An 18434-nucleotide genomic window follows, 5' to 3' on the forward strand; every position below is an offset into this window, starting at 1 on the left:
GAGGATCCAGCTCAACCGAAGAATTCTTCAAGCTCTTCCGGCGTAGGGTTCGGTTCTCCGGCTAAGAAACTGAGTGCGGCGGATACATCTGGGAATAATAAGAAAGGGAAAGGGAAGAGAGTGGTGAATCGGCGTGCTCCGGTGGAGAAACCGGTGTTTATGAGCGAAGAAGGAGCGGCGAAAGCAGAGGAGCAGAGACAGAACGAGAACGCGTTTCTTCTTACTTGGCTTGGGCTTGGTATCGTCATCCTCATCGAAGGACTCACACTAGCCGCTTCAGGTACACGCATGCTGAAGATGATTATACGAATTTGGGCATTTTCATATGACTGTAGAATCTTTAGCCGAGAACAACCATTCATTAGGTTTCCGGTGATTCTGAGAACTATAACTTTCCGGAGAATTTATCGTGATGTTGTAGCTTACGTTTTAATAGTCTGATTCTAGTTTCGTGATTGAGCCAAGTGTTAAAAATCTGAGATTTTAGCTAGAGATATAACGAATGATCAAGAAGATACTTGACATTGCTTCTTCATAGTAGTCTTGAAAGGAATCTTAGAAGAGTGATGTTTGCTCATTACTTGCCTCGACAGGCTTGCCTCGCTTGTATCGAAAACTAAGTGTGTAGTGCAGCTGTATATACTCACTTCTGTGCTTAGACTATATCTGATAGTCGAGCTTGTCATCTTACTTGGTTACGGCCAGATTAAACATCTTTTTTCCTTTTCGACTAATACATAAATTAGTTGAGAATAGAATTCACAGAAGATAGAATTGAGGGGGGGGATAGTGATACACAGTTGTTGAAAACTCCTTTGTGTTTGTTTTTGGCTCTGCAGGTTTCCTCCCCGAAGAGTTGGATAAGTTTTTTGTGAAGTATGTGTATCCAGTGTTCACTCCGTCGGTTGTATTATTTGTGGCTGGGACAACTGCATATGGAGTTCTTAAGTACATACAGAATGAGAAAATGAAGGGTCAAGAGTGATACTATACAAATATTCGAGCTAGATCATATGAATAGAGAGAGATTGGTTTCAAAAACTGTGTGTTGCAAGTGCAGTGGATACTCTTAAGGATGTTTTCACTTTGGTTATGCGATCCAAAAAGAAGAGTTTGTGTATTGATCTGACCTTAGTCGTTGTATATGCAGAGAGTTGGTTATGTAAAATTAAAATCAGTTTGATGTTATTCAGGTGCCATTTTCATTTTAATCCTCAACAAAAATGAAAAATCAAGAGTCAAACCATAAATGTTATGTCTAGCTGCCATGAATACCAGAGAAAAGCTCACGGGCCGACCTGACCTGACCAGTCATGGTAGGGCGTACCGATTTATCTCTTTGGACATATATATTAGGGGCAGATCCGGTCTATGCAGTACTAAACCTGCTTGGGCAGTTTGGTTTCGGTTCCAAGAATATCGAGTTTTTGTTATCAATCCCTCTCTACTTATACATTCTTAAACACCAAGGCTAAAAAGCAAACATGGCTACAAGAGTCTGTTATACAAATGGACCGGAACCAAAGAATACTTGACCAAAATGAACAAGTTCGAGTCTTCTTGTTCTCTCTAAAAGTAAAAAGTTCTTTTAGGGGGGATAACTAATATAAACACAACATAATAATGATGAATCACCAAAATTTGGAGGTGAAAGTCAAGTATTGGGGCCCTAATAGGAGGCGCCGCTAAGTCCCTCGCTCCCACTATCAAGACATCGTGCTATTGATTTGCTCATTTGTTATCATTGTTTTGATGTTTGATTAGCATGATGTTGATTCTCTTCACTTCTTTTTCTAGAAAAAGTTTCTTTTGTTGTTTTTTGTTTATTTGTAATATTAACTAGTACTATATACGTAGCTTCTTTTCAAAGTCTCTCGTCTAAGTTTGCGGACTTGTAGTTGTAGACTTCTCTCTTCACTTAAATTGGCATCCAACTACACTACTACTACTACTACTCCCTTTGACCCTTTTGTATCAAGGCTTTGATTTTTTTCTTCTATATTGGTTTTGATTTAGAAAACATTATGACTGTAAACTATTGCAACATTTCTTTTTTTTGTTGTTCTTTAACTTGACTTCTTATTAGAAAAAAAAAAGCATCAACCTTAAGCTCAGGTAACACACCAACTAATCAATACTTGTAAATTCAATGTAACGATACGTAGAGCGACAAGCGTCCCTGTTCAAAGACCACCATCAATGTATCTTTCAAATAAAAGTAACGGCGTTGAATGCAATAAGCAAAATACTGACTACATTACAGACGTATGCATTCATGATTTCATGTACTCAAAATTGTTAGATACTTATAGCAAAACTAACAAAACACTTATGATGAAAAAAACTGCTTGACGAGTTCCTTTTACATTTTTTTTTTCTCTTTATCTTTTTCTCCAATTTCATTTTCATACATTAAAGACACTTTAATCATGTGAATAATTTGCTCTCTTTTACTTTGGACTGAGAGAATGGTAATTGTGTTTCAGACAACTTGTCTGACTGTGGTAAAAGTTTATGTGGTGCTTCTACTCTGTAAACTGTAGTAAGTTTTTTTCTTTGTATCATTTCAATGTGATGAATCATGAAAATGACACCTCTAAAACAAGATTGCCTCTGTGAAAAAAAAAGTAAAAAACAAAAGTAAACAATAAGATTGCCTCAAATCAGGGTAAATAAGTTAGGATTGTCTAAGGTGAAAAAAAAAATCCAAAAAAAAACAAACATTAAAAGGACAATTATGTTAGGTTTGGATCTTTCACCTACCCTTCTTCTCACACTCACACTCCTCAAAAAAATATCTCCTTACATATCATGATTTATCCTCTTGTCTTCTGTTTTCGTTTTCTTACACTTTTTTCCAACTTGATGATGCCTCGAGAAAATATCTCCCAATAAATTCCAAAACCGCACATAAATATTTACTTAACTATAGACCCAATAAACTATATGCGACATTGATATATACATCTTTCTGCGCTAGCTCCAAACAGTTTTACATAATCTTGACATTAAACCCATTTACATACATAATTTAAGTTTATGGTTTACAACTAACTATGTCATTTGGATTTCGAGCTATGCATGATGAACATAAGCGTTCTCACAAGGATTGTAGTTTTAGAACAAACAAAAACACAAAAACTTATGAGATTAATTATTGTCTTTAAAAAAAAAATAATAATAATAATAATACTAATTATTGTCTTTGCGGACAGTGCTCTTCATCTAATTACATTTGCAATTAGTATTTTCCGGGATGATCAGCCATAATCCTCAAATATGGAATAAGTTTAGTTATCATGAACATTTTGAAAACTTTTTTTTTCCAAAATATTAAAATCAACGTTTATAATTGCAAATTTGCAATCATTATGCAATGTCTGAATTTTCGAAATGATTAACGAAACGAAAACCAATTATATTAATAATTAAAAAGATAACTTTTGTCTTTTGTTAAGATAACTCGTGCAAAATTCAACCCAATTGAAATAAACTCATACTTAAGCCTTTAGATATATTTCGCATTAAGACTGGATTTGTTTCAACAAAAAGAAGAAAGGTAAGCAACATATGCGACTCTTTTTCACATAATCAAGCAACTTAAATAACACTATCATTTAACTAATTTTTTTAATAATGCATCGACACACAAATCCCATTCTTGATCATATTTTTCCCACATCGTCGAGCTCATATTCAAAAAGACAAAATTACCCTTCCCAAAATACAAATTAAACACAAACCAAACCATTTCACTTCACTCTCGCTACTAATCAAGCGCATTGGGTCCGGTACAGTAACTAACCACGTGGCTCCATAACCACTGGATCAAATACCGCCGTCGGATCCCATTTACATTATACGTGGCACCACGATGATCGTTCAACATCTGTCCTGTGTACGAACCACCACCTCCTGTTCCATAAATACCCTCACAAAGATCCGCTATCTCGACCGGAGCCACCGGGTCGGGTCCTGCGTACCAAGCGTTAACCAAAGGGTTCGTCGCCAGTTCAGCAATCTCGTGAGCAATCACACTTATCATCCCATCTACTCCGATATCACCGTTCGGCGATTTAACCGGTTTTAATCCCGGTATATACTCCGGTACGGCGAACGGATAAGCACAGACTCCGGGACAAAGCTTCGCCGAGTTCCCAACCCAAGCGTACGGTAACGTGAATCCGACGATCGACGGGAACGTGAAGTAGTGGAATCCACAGACCTGGCCGCAAAAATCTTGGACGTAGACATCATCGGCGGTGAGGAGAAGATACAAACCGCTTTTGGGATTAACCGGCAACGGCCGATATCTAGAACCGACGGCTGATTTGATCACGGACTGAATCGATAACCGGGTTAACGATTTGCCGTGAGAATAAAACCGGTCGTTTTTTTCCTCGCCGAGACGAACCGTACCGGTAATGTTAGATCCGGTTTGGTCAGTGTAAAGCTGTACGGTTTTCCACCAACCGGAGACAGAAGGGTGTTTGGATCCAACGGCTGAGATAGAGTTGATGAACTCGCGGATGATTTTTTTCTGGGATTTTTGCCACGTGCCGTACCAGATTGGGTGGACGGTGATGTTGTTGGTTAGGACAGGACCCATGTGGTAACGGAGGCGAACGAGGTTTGATGAGCCTTCGAATTTTTTAGAAGAGCCGAAGATTTGATCGGAGCCGTTGGTTTTAGGTGGGTATGGACGGTATCCGATAACTTGCGCCGGTGATGTTAAGAGCACCGTAAGTACTGTGAGGGTGAGGATCACCGGAACTGAATGCATGTTTTTTTTTTTTTTTTTAAAGGGATTGGGTGAAAAAAAAGTAAATAATAATTGGAATGAATGAGAGAAGATGAAGAAAAATTAAAAGAGGAAAAATTGAACTGGTGGACCGACTTGTCTGAAGAGTAGAGATATGGAGTGTCAAGTGAGGTGTATATATAGCATTATTTAATTCATTTCTACATTTGTTATAAAATTAAAATCTAATTTGCTTTTGGCTCATTCATCCCAAAATAGAGCTTTTTAATTTGTTTGTTTTAGTTGGAGGTTTAGGACTTCTAAGATTACTTTTGGTAGCCACAATATTCTTGTGGTATGAGTTTGTATAGTTTTTGTTTTAATTCATTACAATATCCATATCAAAACTGAAAATATTCCTACGTTTATTTATCTTTTATTTTTTCCGTCATTAAATTATAAATCACTCTCAACTAATTGATTTGTTAATGGGTAAAATGGAATTTTTGATTAAAATTATAAAAAAAGTGTAAGTAGAGAAAATAATAGAAAACAAAATGTTGTAAGAATTTAAGGAGTAGAGAATGTGCATAGAGAAATGGGGTAGGAAAAAAAAAAAAAAAAAAGGGGTAATGGAGGACAGATGAGAGAGATGGAAAAAGTGAGGTGGACAAGTAGGACCTGTAGTAATAACACGCGGCGTCGTTAATAGCCGTCCGATTGTTTTTTCATCTGACGTTATTTATCAAACCCTCGTTGTTGTTCTTTTGGTTTCCCCATTGCGCGGGAAAATCTTATTCGTTTTCTTGCAAGGGTAAATATGAAATTTTCACTCTCAACTATTTCTCATTTTTTTTTTCCTGAGGTATGGACCTCACTTTTCAGAATTACTAATATATTAAAATATAACATAAAAAAGGGACCACCACGAGTTTTGAAGAGAACACTCTTTGTAAGTGTTTAAAAAAGAAAAAATTGATATGTGTATTTGTTATTTGTCGTCTTTGGGCAACTTGAGAGGATAGTAAATGAATAGGAATATCGTCGTGAACTAACAAGAACATCTCCGATCTCTATAATATAGAAACTTTATAATAGAAGTGAGTTTAAGAGATTTTTACGTCAATTATCCTCTATTTTCACTTTTAAAATAGAAATTGCTATTTTTTTCCTCTATTTACAAAAGAACCTTATTTTTCTTTTACAAAAGATTCTCTATAAATAGAGAAAAAAATAACAAATCTCTATTTTAGAGCTGAGAATAGAAGATTATTGGAGTAAAACTCACCTCTATTATAAAAATCCTCTATTATAAAAGAAAAAAAACTATTGGAGATGGTGTAAAACCACTAATCACTAAATTGGCTTTTTGTTTTTAATACCCAAAAAGATGTTTTGTGTTTTCAAGATTACTCTATATTCTTTTCCATCTAAATAATACTATATATATCGCTGCGACAATGTTCTTTGAAGAAGTCAATGACACATCAAATTAGGCTTGAAGATAAGGCGATATATTTAAAATTTTCAACTCAAACTTTGGTATGATAGCAGTTCTGTTACTCGTGGCGATTGTATCGTGTCATCACCAACGATAGTACTTTTATGTGAATGTCGCATGGAGTGTTTTCAGTCGTCCTGATATGAAGTTGATCGGACGTTAAGTAATGACAGGCTTCGGAACATGGTTAATGTTACTAGATAAATGACTAATCAACACCGGATCATTGAGAGAATGACCTTAATTAAATTAGTTGAAACCGAGTTAAACAATATACCTAAGCTTGAATATATATAGTTAATTTTCCCTAGTTGTGGATCATATATCACTCTCAAAGCTGCTTTCTAATACTTTTGCTTTTGTAGTTGCATGAAATGGCTAGCTTGAAAACATTTTTGTTTTTAAACATAAATTAATTCCGTTTATTTTTTATTTTTTTTAATAGCTTTTTTAAAAAAAATTCGTTATCGCTATCAGCAATAGTATGCAAGATTGAAAATCCTGTCACCCAAACAAGTAGGCAGCTATGATCCAAATTTATGAAGCATTTTTTTTGGTTTTAGCTAATTTTATTTTAAGAGTTACCATCAACAATATAGTACCTTGTAATATATACGATAAATTAAGAAAATAAATAAAGATAAAATTGATTTAGTCACCTATATGTTTCACAATACTATACAAGAAGATATACCATCCATTAACTCAATATCATAGTTAACCTGAAAGTCTTGAACCCTAACAACAAAAGCAAGCACCTATCTAGACTTGTGGTTTTACGTAGATACCAAATGTCCACGACTACAAGTTCAGAGATCAATTATATTATAAATCTCAATAATGCACTATGGTAGGAGAAAATTTGGGAACAAGTAAGCTAGCTAGAAAACCTAACCACGATTTCTACACCATATATATTATTCCAATTTGCTTAATTATAATAAATAAACGTCAGAATTTTCTACGTTAGTTACATAAAAGAACAAAAAAAAGAAGAGTTAAAAAATTAGGGACACATGAGCACGGATGCTACTATATACGAGGTGGTGATGGTGTGGATCACTGTATCCCATAAGTGCCGTAATTCGCATATGAAGTTTCCGATGAGAATATTTAGAATTTCGTTTTTTATATTTTACTACTAGTTTCACCATTATAAAAACCATCACAAAACAGGAAAAAAACATACAGTATATATTCCGATAACCCAAAAAGACATTTTAAAAATCGGATATTAGCTGTTCGTTTGTCCTCTTCAGCATATTCCACTAAAATCTACGAACAAAAAAAACATCGACTTTTATCTTTTGAAAATTTTATGTAAAATATTATCCAAAATAAATATGAGCGAAAAATAGAAAAAATAAAATAAAATAAAACAAAACCTGGGAAGGATAAGGAGGAATGGGCCCCGTCTCAATCGCGGAGCGAATTGCGCGGCTCTCTTGTCAATGTTTATTGATGTGAACACTTTTTACTCTACTTTTTATTTTTAAATCTAGAAAAGAAAAAAAACTTAAAATTATTGTTTATTTTATTTTGTAAAATGGGGGGGGGGGGGAGTTGTGTATAAAAATTCAAGTAAAAGTAAATAAACAAATTATTATCAGTATTTCCTTTGTAAAATGGGAGAGTTTCTCTATAAAAATCCGAATAAATATAGTCAGCAAAGCAGTAAAAAAGAATGGTACAGCTGAGATTGAAAGCTCTGTGCTCAAAATTGGTCCACTGAGGGGGTCTCACTTTTACTTGGCTTTACACTGACGTTACGGTGACACAGAAGGACAACTACTGACGACACCTGGCATATATGTGGATTTATACGCTGACCTGGCACAGTGTTGACTCCTTGTTTTCTTATTGACACGTCATCGTAGTGTGAAAGAGACAGACGTCGCGTGAATTTTGCGGGACTTTTTTTTTCCTAACTCCAGCGCGTCAAGGATACGCTCCGGTCCATCATCGATACTTTTTTTTTTGTTTGGTCGTGTGCATTAAAAATTTTGTATAGACATTAGAGTTGGTGTTTTATAACTATTTTGTAACGTACAATTTACCAATTGACTTTCTTGACAATGAGATTTTTCTTTTCACGTTTTCACATTCGTGGACTAGGTTTTTGTACAATGTTTTTTTCAGAGATTTATATAGTTCTTTTTTCTTTGTTTGTCAAAAGATTTATATAGTTCATATGTCAACATTTAGACTATTACTAGTATTCAGGTCTGGAAAAATTAATATTCATCCGTTTTTACCAATCTTCAAAATGACATCATTTTAGCTATTGTGTGACAAGAGAGACCTACTCAGAGCCGGGTCTTAAATTTTGGTGGCTTAAAGCATAGAAAAATAATTTTATTTTATTATATAAAATTAATATTTTTTTACTACAATGCTAAAATATAATTAAAAACATGAAAAAAATGAAATAACTAAAATTTAAATATTGTAACTTTTATTATAGCAAATACTCAGTAGACATCATTGCTAATGAAAAATAGTTGGTAATAATGTATTATTATAATAAAATAAAAATTAAGGAGAAAAAGTAATTTTGATGTTCTTGTATAAAATTTTAGTTTTGTTTGAATATTATAATATCTTGTAATCAAGTGAATTCAAATTTTTGTAGATTTTAATGTTAAAAACCAAAAAGTAATAAATAATTTTTAAAAAATTTTAGACTATTCCAACAAAAAAAAAACCAAAACCAAAACCTGTAAATAAAAAACAAAAGAAAAAGAAAAAAAAAATGTAAATGAACCAGCAGAGTTGAAGGCTTGAATCCATGCCTAATCTCTCAAACATGTGTTGCTAAAAGTTTTAATATATCATGTGGCCTAAAGCAGGTGCTTTGCCTGCTTTAGGAGTGGGCCGGCACTGGACCTACTCATGCCCACATAAAAATATCTATGTAAAAATCGTGTAGATACGGTGAATAAATATATTGTGAGTTTTGCTGTTTGGACCTTTTGTATTTGCTATCAATATTTTTCACTCAAGAGTCGAGATTTAATTTGTATGTATTTGCTTATTTTGAACTTTTATGTCGTAAATGTTGGGATCAATAATTTAAGGTGACAGAGGCGTGACCCACATGAGTGATTTATTTACACAGCTTCGGTGAAAACGAATGAAACCACAAACAATTTAATTTTTGTTTGCCCAACCAATTGAAAATAGATAATGTACGTAGTACCATTTATATTTATAAACCACGAGTAGACAAATATTTTTTTTTGTTAAAAGGTATTCTATTATAAAAATATAATGTTCGGTGGACTATTTTCGGAGTAGGCCCATACAGAAATCCCAAAGTGTCCAATTCGTTTACATCAAATCGGACTAAACCGTTGGAAAAACAAAACCGACCGGGTTACAACAACCGGATTAAACCGGCACTACGTGAAACCCTAATCTACAAACGAAGAACTCGTTTTGCAGCCGCCATCCATAATTGCGGATATTCGATCGGAACAGGACCTCTGGCGAGCCTGGACGACGGTAACCGAACGGAGATGGTGATCCAAAATCCGTTTGCCATCCCGCCACCGTAGAACCGTTTTGAGAAGGAGGAAGAGATCCAATCTGTCATTTGTCGTGGAGGATCCATGCTCAGTCGTGAGAGAGAGAGAGAGGCAGCAGGGAGTAGATAAGAGGATCGTCGACGGTGNAGCTTAGCTTCACTAGATCGGAGATTACTTCCCTGTCATAACCAATCCGGTGAGACCTCCAGAATCTCCGATCTCCAGATCTATCTACCCTCTTCTCTCGTTTTTCGCCGTGAATCTCCCTCTTCCGCTCCGCGTAGCAACACCTCCAGTAGAGTTCTTTACCGTCAGCGTCTCGCGGATGCTTCTCCTCTCCACCGCTCCCTTGATTTCGTCCAACAGCTTCGCCAGGATGATGCAACAAGTCACGAATGAAGAACCATGGACTGGAGGGTCCTCACCGCCACCAGAATTGATGGAGGATCCGGCGTCGGTGCACGAGGTTGTGATCAGAAGAAGGAAGCTTTTGAAAGAGAAAAATCGCCGCGCGTGGGATTCACTCGCCCGATTTTTCTCTCGACTTTCCTTTATTTTTCACTCTGGTTTGAGAAGTTTGAGTGACGTGAGTAGACAAATATTTCAGGAGATCTTTTCGACATAATATAGCTCTTGCCTCTTGCAAACAGATTACTAGTCCATTTTACTATGAAAATCTTGTTTATATTCTGAATACATCTTATTCGAAGAAATCATCAACCCAAAAATTTGTATATCTTCAATAAATAAGTAAACTTTGATATAGATTCATATTTTTTTTTCAAAACAAAACAACATCAAGTTATAAACCCAAAACGATCACACGAGTATATCAAGGAGATCCAATGATAAAATTTGAAAAATAAATGTATGTATAAATTATCTACTATTAATCAGATTATACATAAATTTTAAAAATTAAGTTTCAAATATGCATGCATAGCATGACAAGGATTCTTACCTAGTGCTCAATAACAATTCTGACGCAGAAACAATGTGTTTTGGGCCTTTATCATTTTACTAGAGCCCAATTTTATTACTCTCGCTTCACGCAATGTTGTTTAAAGCCCAATTTGGAGAACATGATTCGAATTAGTCTAATCGTTTATTACTACTTTTATGATTTGCGAAAATATTAAAGGAAATAAAGTAATGATACTTTTGTGAATTTTCAGCATTAATTTTGATTATTAATGGCATTAGTTTCTAAAACATAAAACAAATACATTACAGTTTTTACATAAAAAANCATTTGTCGTGGAGGATCCATGCTCAGTCGTGAGAGAGAGAGAGGCAGCAGGGAGTAGATAAGAGGACCGTCGACGGTAGCTTAGCTTCACTAGATCGGAGATTACTTCCCTGTCATAACCAATCCGGTGAGACCTCCAGAATCTCCGATCTCCAGATCTATCTACCCTCTTCTCTCGTTTTTCGCCGTGAATCTCCCTCTTCCGCTCCGCGTAGCAACACCTCCAGTAGAGTTCTTTACCGTCAGCGTCTCGCGGATGCTTCTCCTCTCCACCGCTCCCTTGATTTCGTCCAACAGCTTCGCCAGGATGATGCAACAAGTCACGAATGAAGAACCATGGACTGGAGGGTCCTCACCGCCACCAGAATTGATGGAGGATCCGGCGTCGGTGCACGAGGTTGTGATCAGAAGAAGGAAGCTTTTGAAAGAGAAAAATCGCCGCGCGTGGGATTCACTCGCCCGATTTTTCTCTCGACTTTCCTTTATTTTTCACTCTGGTTTGAGAAGTTTGAGTGACGTGAGTAGACAAATATTTCAGGAGATCTTTTCGACATAATATAGCTCTTGCCTCTTGCAAACAGATTACTAGTCCATTTTACTATGAAAATCTTGTTTATATTCTGAATACATCTTATTCGAAGAAATCATCAACCCAAAAATTTGTATATCTTCAATAAATAAGTAAACTTTGATATAGATTCATATTTTTTTTTCAAAACAAAACAACATCAAGTTATAAACCCAAAACGATCACACGAGTATATCAAGGAGATCCAATGATAAAATTTGAAAAATAAATGTATGTATAAATTATCTACTATTAATCAGATTATACATAAATTTTAAAAATTAAGTTTCAAATATGCATGCATAGCATGACAAGGATTCTTACCTAGTGCTCAATAACAATTCTGACGCAGAAACAATGTGTTTTGGGCCTTTATCATTTTACTAGAGCCCAATTTTATTACTCTCGCTTCACGCAATGTTGTTTAAAGCCCAATTTGGAGAACATGATTCGAATTAGTCTAATCGTTTATTACTACTTTTATGATTTGCGAAAATATTAAAGGAAATAAAGTAATGATACTTTTGTGAATTTTCAGCATTAATTTTGATTATTAATGGCATTAGTTTCTAAAACATAAAACAAATACATTACAGTTTTTACATAAAAAAATCAGATCCTTGAGCATTTATAAATCTTTCCTTTAATTATACTAGTGTTTAAAATAATTTATAATTCGAAAATAGGGACTTTTTTTTTATTAAGGGATGAATGAACTATGATTGAAATTTGAAAGTAAAAGAAAATCGGGACCAAAAAATCAGAAACCAAATTTAAGACCCATATATTTATTTTCTATAATTTATCACAACTCTGACAAGAAAAAGGTTTTTGGTAATTAATAAATACAGTGATTAGATTTTTCAATCAGATCACATCTATTGTTTCTTCTACCGTTAATAATCCGAATTACATCAACAATTAAGTTACAATTATATTTTCAATAAAAGTTTAATAAATTATCTTAAACAGAATGACTTTTGAATGAGAATACTTATGAGTACTTTAGCCTTGATTGTATTAGATTAGTGATAGAAGAAATATCTTTTTTGTTTTGACCAAAATTTTTTTTGTTTAGCTACCAAAAAAAAATGGAAAACAAGTTTTAGTTAAAGAGTGTACTAAATATTACAGAATTTGAATTTTGTCCCAAAGAAAAACAGAAATAGAATTTGAAATATATGCATAAACCAAAAAAAAAGAAAACAAATAGAACATGCATGCCTCCGTCAGAGTGGATCAAGACGAACGAAAGAAAGATATCATACAAACTAACTTACCATAACTAAAAACATTCTAAAGAGATCCAACGGTTTACATCAATAACAACAAGATCCGACGATCAGCTTTAATCTATCTCTGGATCTTTAAAAACAAGAACACAAACACTCCTTTTTTTAACTCTTTTGTCTGAATGGAAACAAAAGCATGCGACATCTCTGTGTCTTTATCATCTCTCTCCTCTCCTTGAAAAACTGAAACTTTAAAAAGCCAGCGATGAAAGAGAAGAGATAAAAAAAAAAAAAGTTTAATTCTTTCTCATCTCCCTTTAAGCTTCTTCAAGCTTCACCATACACTCGAGCTCAAAACCCAAACCCTAGAAAGAAAAATTAAAATGACGGCGACACAAATGCTGCTTCATCTTCTACTCCTCCCACTTCTCTTCGTTTACTTCAGTAGCCTAATCGGAGCAGAGCCCACCACCGACGAGTTACAGACATTGATGGAGGTTAAAACAGAGCTTGACCCAGAAGACAAACACTTAGCTTCATGGAGCATTCGTGGAGATCTATGTAAAGACTTTGAAGGCGTTGGTTGTGATTGGAAAGGACAAGTTTCTAACATTTCTCTACAAGGGAAAGGCTTGTCTGGTAAAATCTCTCCGAACATTGCGAAGCTCAAACATTTGACTGGTTTGTTCTTGCATTACAATGCTCTTGTCGGAGATATCCCTAGAGAACTTGGTAACTTGTCGGAGCTTACGGATCTTTATCTCAATGTTAATAACCTCTCCGGTGAGATTCCTCCAAACTTTGGGAAGATGCAAGGCTTGCAAGGTTAGTTTTTTTTATTTAACTTTAATCATAATCATCGATTAAAATTAAAACCTGTAGTACTATTTAGCAATGTTAGATCTTTGGTTTGTGCAAAGTACTGAAATCTAGAAATCCGAGCTCCTTGTTTAAGGGTTTTTTTACTTTTTAGTTACTTACTTCACTAGTATCTCTGATAAGTATTGAATAAGTTTTGAAATGGTAGATGAACTTTAATGCTTTTTTATGATCTGTCTTCGAAAACGTCATTTTCATGTCTTTTTGATAGGATTCTTTTTTTTTGTAATTTTCCTCTAATGAAGAATAGTCAATAAATTTATTGCTCACTTTAAAAGATACTACGAACTTTGAATTGGAACCATTATTTGCTTACTGGTCCCAACATAACATGGCCTTGAATTGAAGATACTTGTACTTCTCTTGATTTAATTATTGTTCAATTAGATCATTGATTCAATTACTCCAAAAAGCTTTAAATTTGAGTTTGAATTAGTAGTAGGACCAAATTCTAGAATTCAATTCTAAGTTAACGGATGTAGAAAGTAAGACAAAACTATGTTTCTGGTATTGCTAAGCTGATCTGTTCTCTATTGTTGTGTAGTTTTGCAGCTCTGTTACAACAATTTGACAGGAAGCATTCCAAGGGAGCTTGGTTCACTGAGCAAGCTCAGTGTTCTTGCTCTTCAATCTAACAAACTCACGGGAGCTATACCCGCGAGTATAGGGGATTTAAGTGCTCTAGAGCGGCTAGATTTGAGCTACAATCACTTGTTTGGTTCTGTACCTGGCAAGTTAGCTAACCCTCCTCTGCTTCGAGTTCTCGACATCCGCAACAACTCTCTCACTGGCAGTGTACCTCCTGGTAAGACAACTGATTCCCTCATTAGTTATGTATATGTTAAGACTTATTTTATTTGTGTAGTGTTTCTCATTGTGGTTTATGTTTCCTTTGCACCAATTTGACAGTACTGAAGAGACTTAATGAAGGTTTTGCTTTTGATAACAACTTGGGGTTATGTGGAGCTGAGTTCCCCTCTTTGAATTCTTGCAATGGCACCGCTCATGTTGGAGCCAAGCCATTCGGTGCAACTGTGACCGATGTTCCATCCCGAGATATACCGCAATCAGCTACTCTCCGGTTACCTTGTAATGGAACAAACTGTAATGCTCCTCCAAAATCTCACCAAGGTGCAATCCTTATTGGTTTGGTTGTCTCGACCATTGCCTTGTCTGCTGTTAGCATCCTCTTGTTCACGCATTATCGTAGACGCAAACAGAAGCTTTCAACCTCTTATGAAATGTCGGACACCAGGCCCAACAACTCCGTAAGAGGAGGCTTTAGGAAGAACAGTGGTTCTCCATTAGCTAGTCTTGAATATACCCATGGTTGGGATCCACTTTCAGACAATAGGAACCTCAGTGTCTTTGCTCAAGAAGTTATCCAGAGCTTTAGATTCAATCTTGAAGAGGTTGAAACCGCTACACAGTATTTCTCAGAAGTGAATTTGCTTGGAAAAAGCAACTTCTCAGCGACTTACAAAGGAATCTTGAGAGATGGCTCTGCTGTGGCGATCAAACGGTTGAGTAAAACCAGTTGCAAATCCGAAGAACCTGAGTTCTTGAAAGGGCTCACCATGTTGACGTCTCTGAAACATGAAAACTTGGCAAGACTTAGAGGTTTCTGCTGTTCAAGAGGCCGTGGAGAATGCTTTATCATCTATGATTTTGCTCCCAATGGTAATCTACTGAGCTATCTTGATCTCAAAGATGGTGATACACATGTTCTTGATTGGTCCACAAGAGTCTCCATAGCCAAAGGCATCGCAAAAGGTAAGCCAATTTCTTAGTGTTCTTGATTCCTTCCCTCCACTTGATTTTGTTTGTTTGTTTATGCGTTTCATGTTTGTATTTAGGGATTTCTTATCTACATTCATACAAAGGAAGCAAACCCGCATTAGTTCATCAAAACATCTCAGCGGAGAAGGTTCTAATCGACCAACGATACAATCCACTGCTCTCAAACTCAGGTCTCCACACGCTTCTGACAAACGACATTGTCTTCTCTGCACTCAAAGACAGTGCAGCAATGGGCTATCTCGCTCCAGAATACATCACAACAGGACGTTTCACCGAGAAAACCGATGTCTACGCTTTCGGGGTTCTTGTGTTTCAGATCATCTCTGGGAAACAGAAGGTTAGGCATCTTGTTAAGCTTGGAACTGAAGCTTGTAGGTTCAATGATTACATCGATCCAAATCTTCAAGGAAGNAAAAAGCAACTTCTCAGCGACTTACAAAGGAATCTTGAGAGATGGCTCTGCTGTGGCGATCAAACGGTTGAGTAAAACCAGTTGCAAATCCGAAGAACCTGAGTTCTTGAAAGGGCTCACCATGTTGACGTCTCTGAAACATGAAAACTTGGCAAGACTTAGAGGTTTCTGCTGTTCAAGAGGCCGTGGAGAATGCTTTATCATCTATGATTTTGCTCCCAATGGTAATCTACTGAGCTATCTTGATCTCAAAGATGGTGATACACATGTTCTTGATTGGTCCACAAGAGTCTCCATAGCCAAAGGCATCGCAAAAGGTAAGCCAATTTCTTAGTGTTCTTGATTCCTTCCCTCCACTTGATTTTGTTTGTTTGTTTATGCGTTTCATGTTTGTATTTAGGGATTTCTTATCTACATTCATACAAAGGAAGCAAACCCGCATTAGTTCATCAAAACATCTCAGCGGAGAAGGTTCTAATCGACCAACGATACAATCCACTGCTCTCAAACTCAGGTCTCCACACGCTTCTGACAAACGACATTGTCTTCTCTGCACTCAAAGACAGTGCAGCAATGGGCTATCTCGCTCCAGAATACATCACAACAGGACGTTTCACCGAGAAAACCGATGTCTACGCTTTCGGGGTTCTTGTGTTTCAGATCATCTCTGGGAAACAGAAGGTTAGGCATCTTGTTAAGCTTGGAACTGAAGCTTGTAGGTTCAATGATTACATCGATCCAAATCTTCAAGGAAGGTTCTTTGAATACGAAGCCACAAAGCTAGCTAGAATCGCGTGGCTATGCACTCATGAATCTCCCATTGAAAGACCATCCGTGGAAGCTGTTGTTCATGAGCTCGGGAACTGTAGTAGCTGTCTTTGAGAACTCTCCTTGTAACCAATTTGTGATGTACCTTAGGAATCAAGAAAGGGTTTGTTAGTCACTTTTTCTTGTTGTTTAGGATTAAGAAAATGTGCTTGTTCCCTTTCCCAGTGACGTTTAAAACTGTTCGATGTGTTGGTATGATTTGTTCTGTTAAGTTCTTCAGCCTTAGAAGAAGTCGAAGACAATTACATTAACTGCAAAAAAGACCAGTAGATTGAAGATAATTATGGTACTTCGTGTAATAAACTCCTAAATAACTTATAACTCCTTCTTCCACATATTTATGGAACAAAATCTTTTTAATTACATTTCAAAATCTAATTACAGTATTGTCACCATAAATAAAACTCAACGAATATGTTCAGAGGAAAAAAAACGGAAACCAATGGGCTAAATTCGTCCAGCAAAAGTTCTTAAAATCACCTTACATATTCACCGCAATATTTCTAACATGATTATTTGATAAGTGATATATACTGATCAATGATCGATGGTTTGACTCATAGACAGAACTTATAATAACTTTGATATATATTGATCGATGGTTTGACTCATAGTTATATAATAACTTTGTCAATTGTGGTGGGTCATGCTAATACACTAAAGGCTACTCCAAAAGTCTTCTCTAATCCTCTAATTGGAAAACAAAATTATTGTTAGTGACATATTAAACTATAAAATTAATTAACAAAAAATAGACTTTTTTTTGTTGTTGGATATTTCTCCTTTTGTAAGATAAACTTAACATCTTTAAGTTTTAAAAGTTAAGTTTTAAAAATTATACTTTATAAATATGCAAAAAAATTATAATTTCATGTGATTTTACAAAATAATACATATTAAAAAACTTTAAAATACATGAAAAACATACACACTAAAAAATAGTAGCATTATAATGATAAAAAAATATGAAATACTGCATAAAATATGAAATCAATTTTTGGATCGATAAGGAAGCTTATTATCTATATATCAATGGAATATTGCCAAAAGTAAAAAAAAAAATTAAAAATTCCCAAATTTTATATCAATCCAACCTAAAATTTTAGTATCTAACGGTAGTTATTATTTTTATTGATTTTTTTTAATTCATGTCGTTGAGATATTCTCTTCGATAAAGACTTCCACGATGACTACTGGTAATTAAAAAAGTATACATGGTACTCTATCCAATTTGCCAAACTGTAGAAATCTTGATGCATATATATATATATATATATATATATATATATATATATAAATATCAAATATTACAACTAGTAACATTTAGACATATTTTAATATTTTATACATTTAAGTTTAAGTATTCTTAATATTTAAAGTTTAAAGAGTTAATAATATGTATATGTATATTATAATTGATGGGTAGTTAAAATTTAAAAACCTGTAATATTCAGATTAATTTTCAGTGTTATTATGATTAAATGTTATAATAAACTTCTAATTACATTTTTATTTTTGATATTGAGAATGAATCAATATCAAATTCATAAAGTCACAAATTGGATCTAGATCTGGATATAAAATTATAAAGCCAATAAAATTTACATCTGTGAATCCGTTATATAAAATATAAAAATAAAATAATTTTAATTTTTTTTTTTTTTTTGTCAACAACATAAAAAATTGGCTTTAGGAGA

General features: G+C 34.8%; 2 protein-coding genes across 4 annotated transcripts; one reads left to right on the forward strand and one right to left on the reverse strand.

Moving 5' to 3' along the window:
• On the reverse strand, nucleotides 3498–4905 carry LOC104725664 (protein EXORDIUM-like 3). Its single transcript, XM_010444359.2, has one exon. The coding sequence runs from the start codon at nucleotides 4781–4783 to the stop codon at nucleotides 3770–3772; it is 1014 nt and encodes a 337-aa protein (XP_010442661.1). The 5' UTR covers nucleotides 4784–4905; the 3' UTR covers nucleotides 3498–3769.
• On the forward strand, nucleotides 13010–16948 carry LOC104725665 (probable leucine-rich repeat receptor-like protein kinase At2g33170). Of its 3 annotated transcripts, none has more exons than XM_019231483.1 (5): nucleotides 13010–13643; nucleotides 14242–14502; nucleotides 14607–15470; nucleotides 15554–15895; nucleotides 16652–16948. In XM_019231483.1, the coding sequence occupies exons 1-5, from the start codon at nucleotides 13202–13204 to the stop codon at nucleotides 16789–16791; spliced, it is 2049 nt and encodes a 682-aa protein (XP_019087028.1). In that variant the 5' UTR covers nucleotides 13010–13201; the 3' UTR covers nucleotides 16792–16948. The 3 variants fall into 3 exon arrangements, with proteins under 3 accessions (XP_019087028.1, XP_010442662.1, XP_010442663.1); XM_010444360.2 differs by lacking the exon at nucleotides 15554–15895 and adding an exon at nucleotides 15951–16226 and having other exon boundaries at nucleotides 14607–15194; nucleotides 16310–16948; XM_010444361.2 differs by lacking the exon at nucleotides 15554–15895 and having other exon boundaries at nucleotides 16310–16948.

This window comes from Camelina sativa, chromosome 11 (genome assembly GCF_000633955.1).
Source record: "Camelina sativa cultivar DH55 chromosome 11, Cs, whole genome shotgun sequence".
Taxonomy (NCBI): domain Eukaryota; kingdom Viridiplantae; phylum Streptophyta; class Magnoliopsida; order Brassicales; family Brassicaceae; genus Camelina; species Camelina sativa.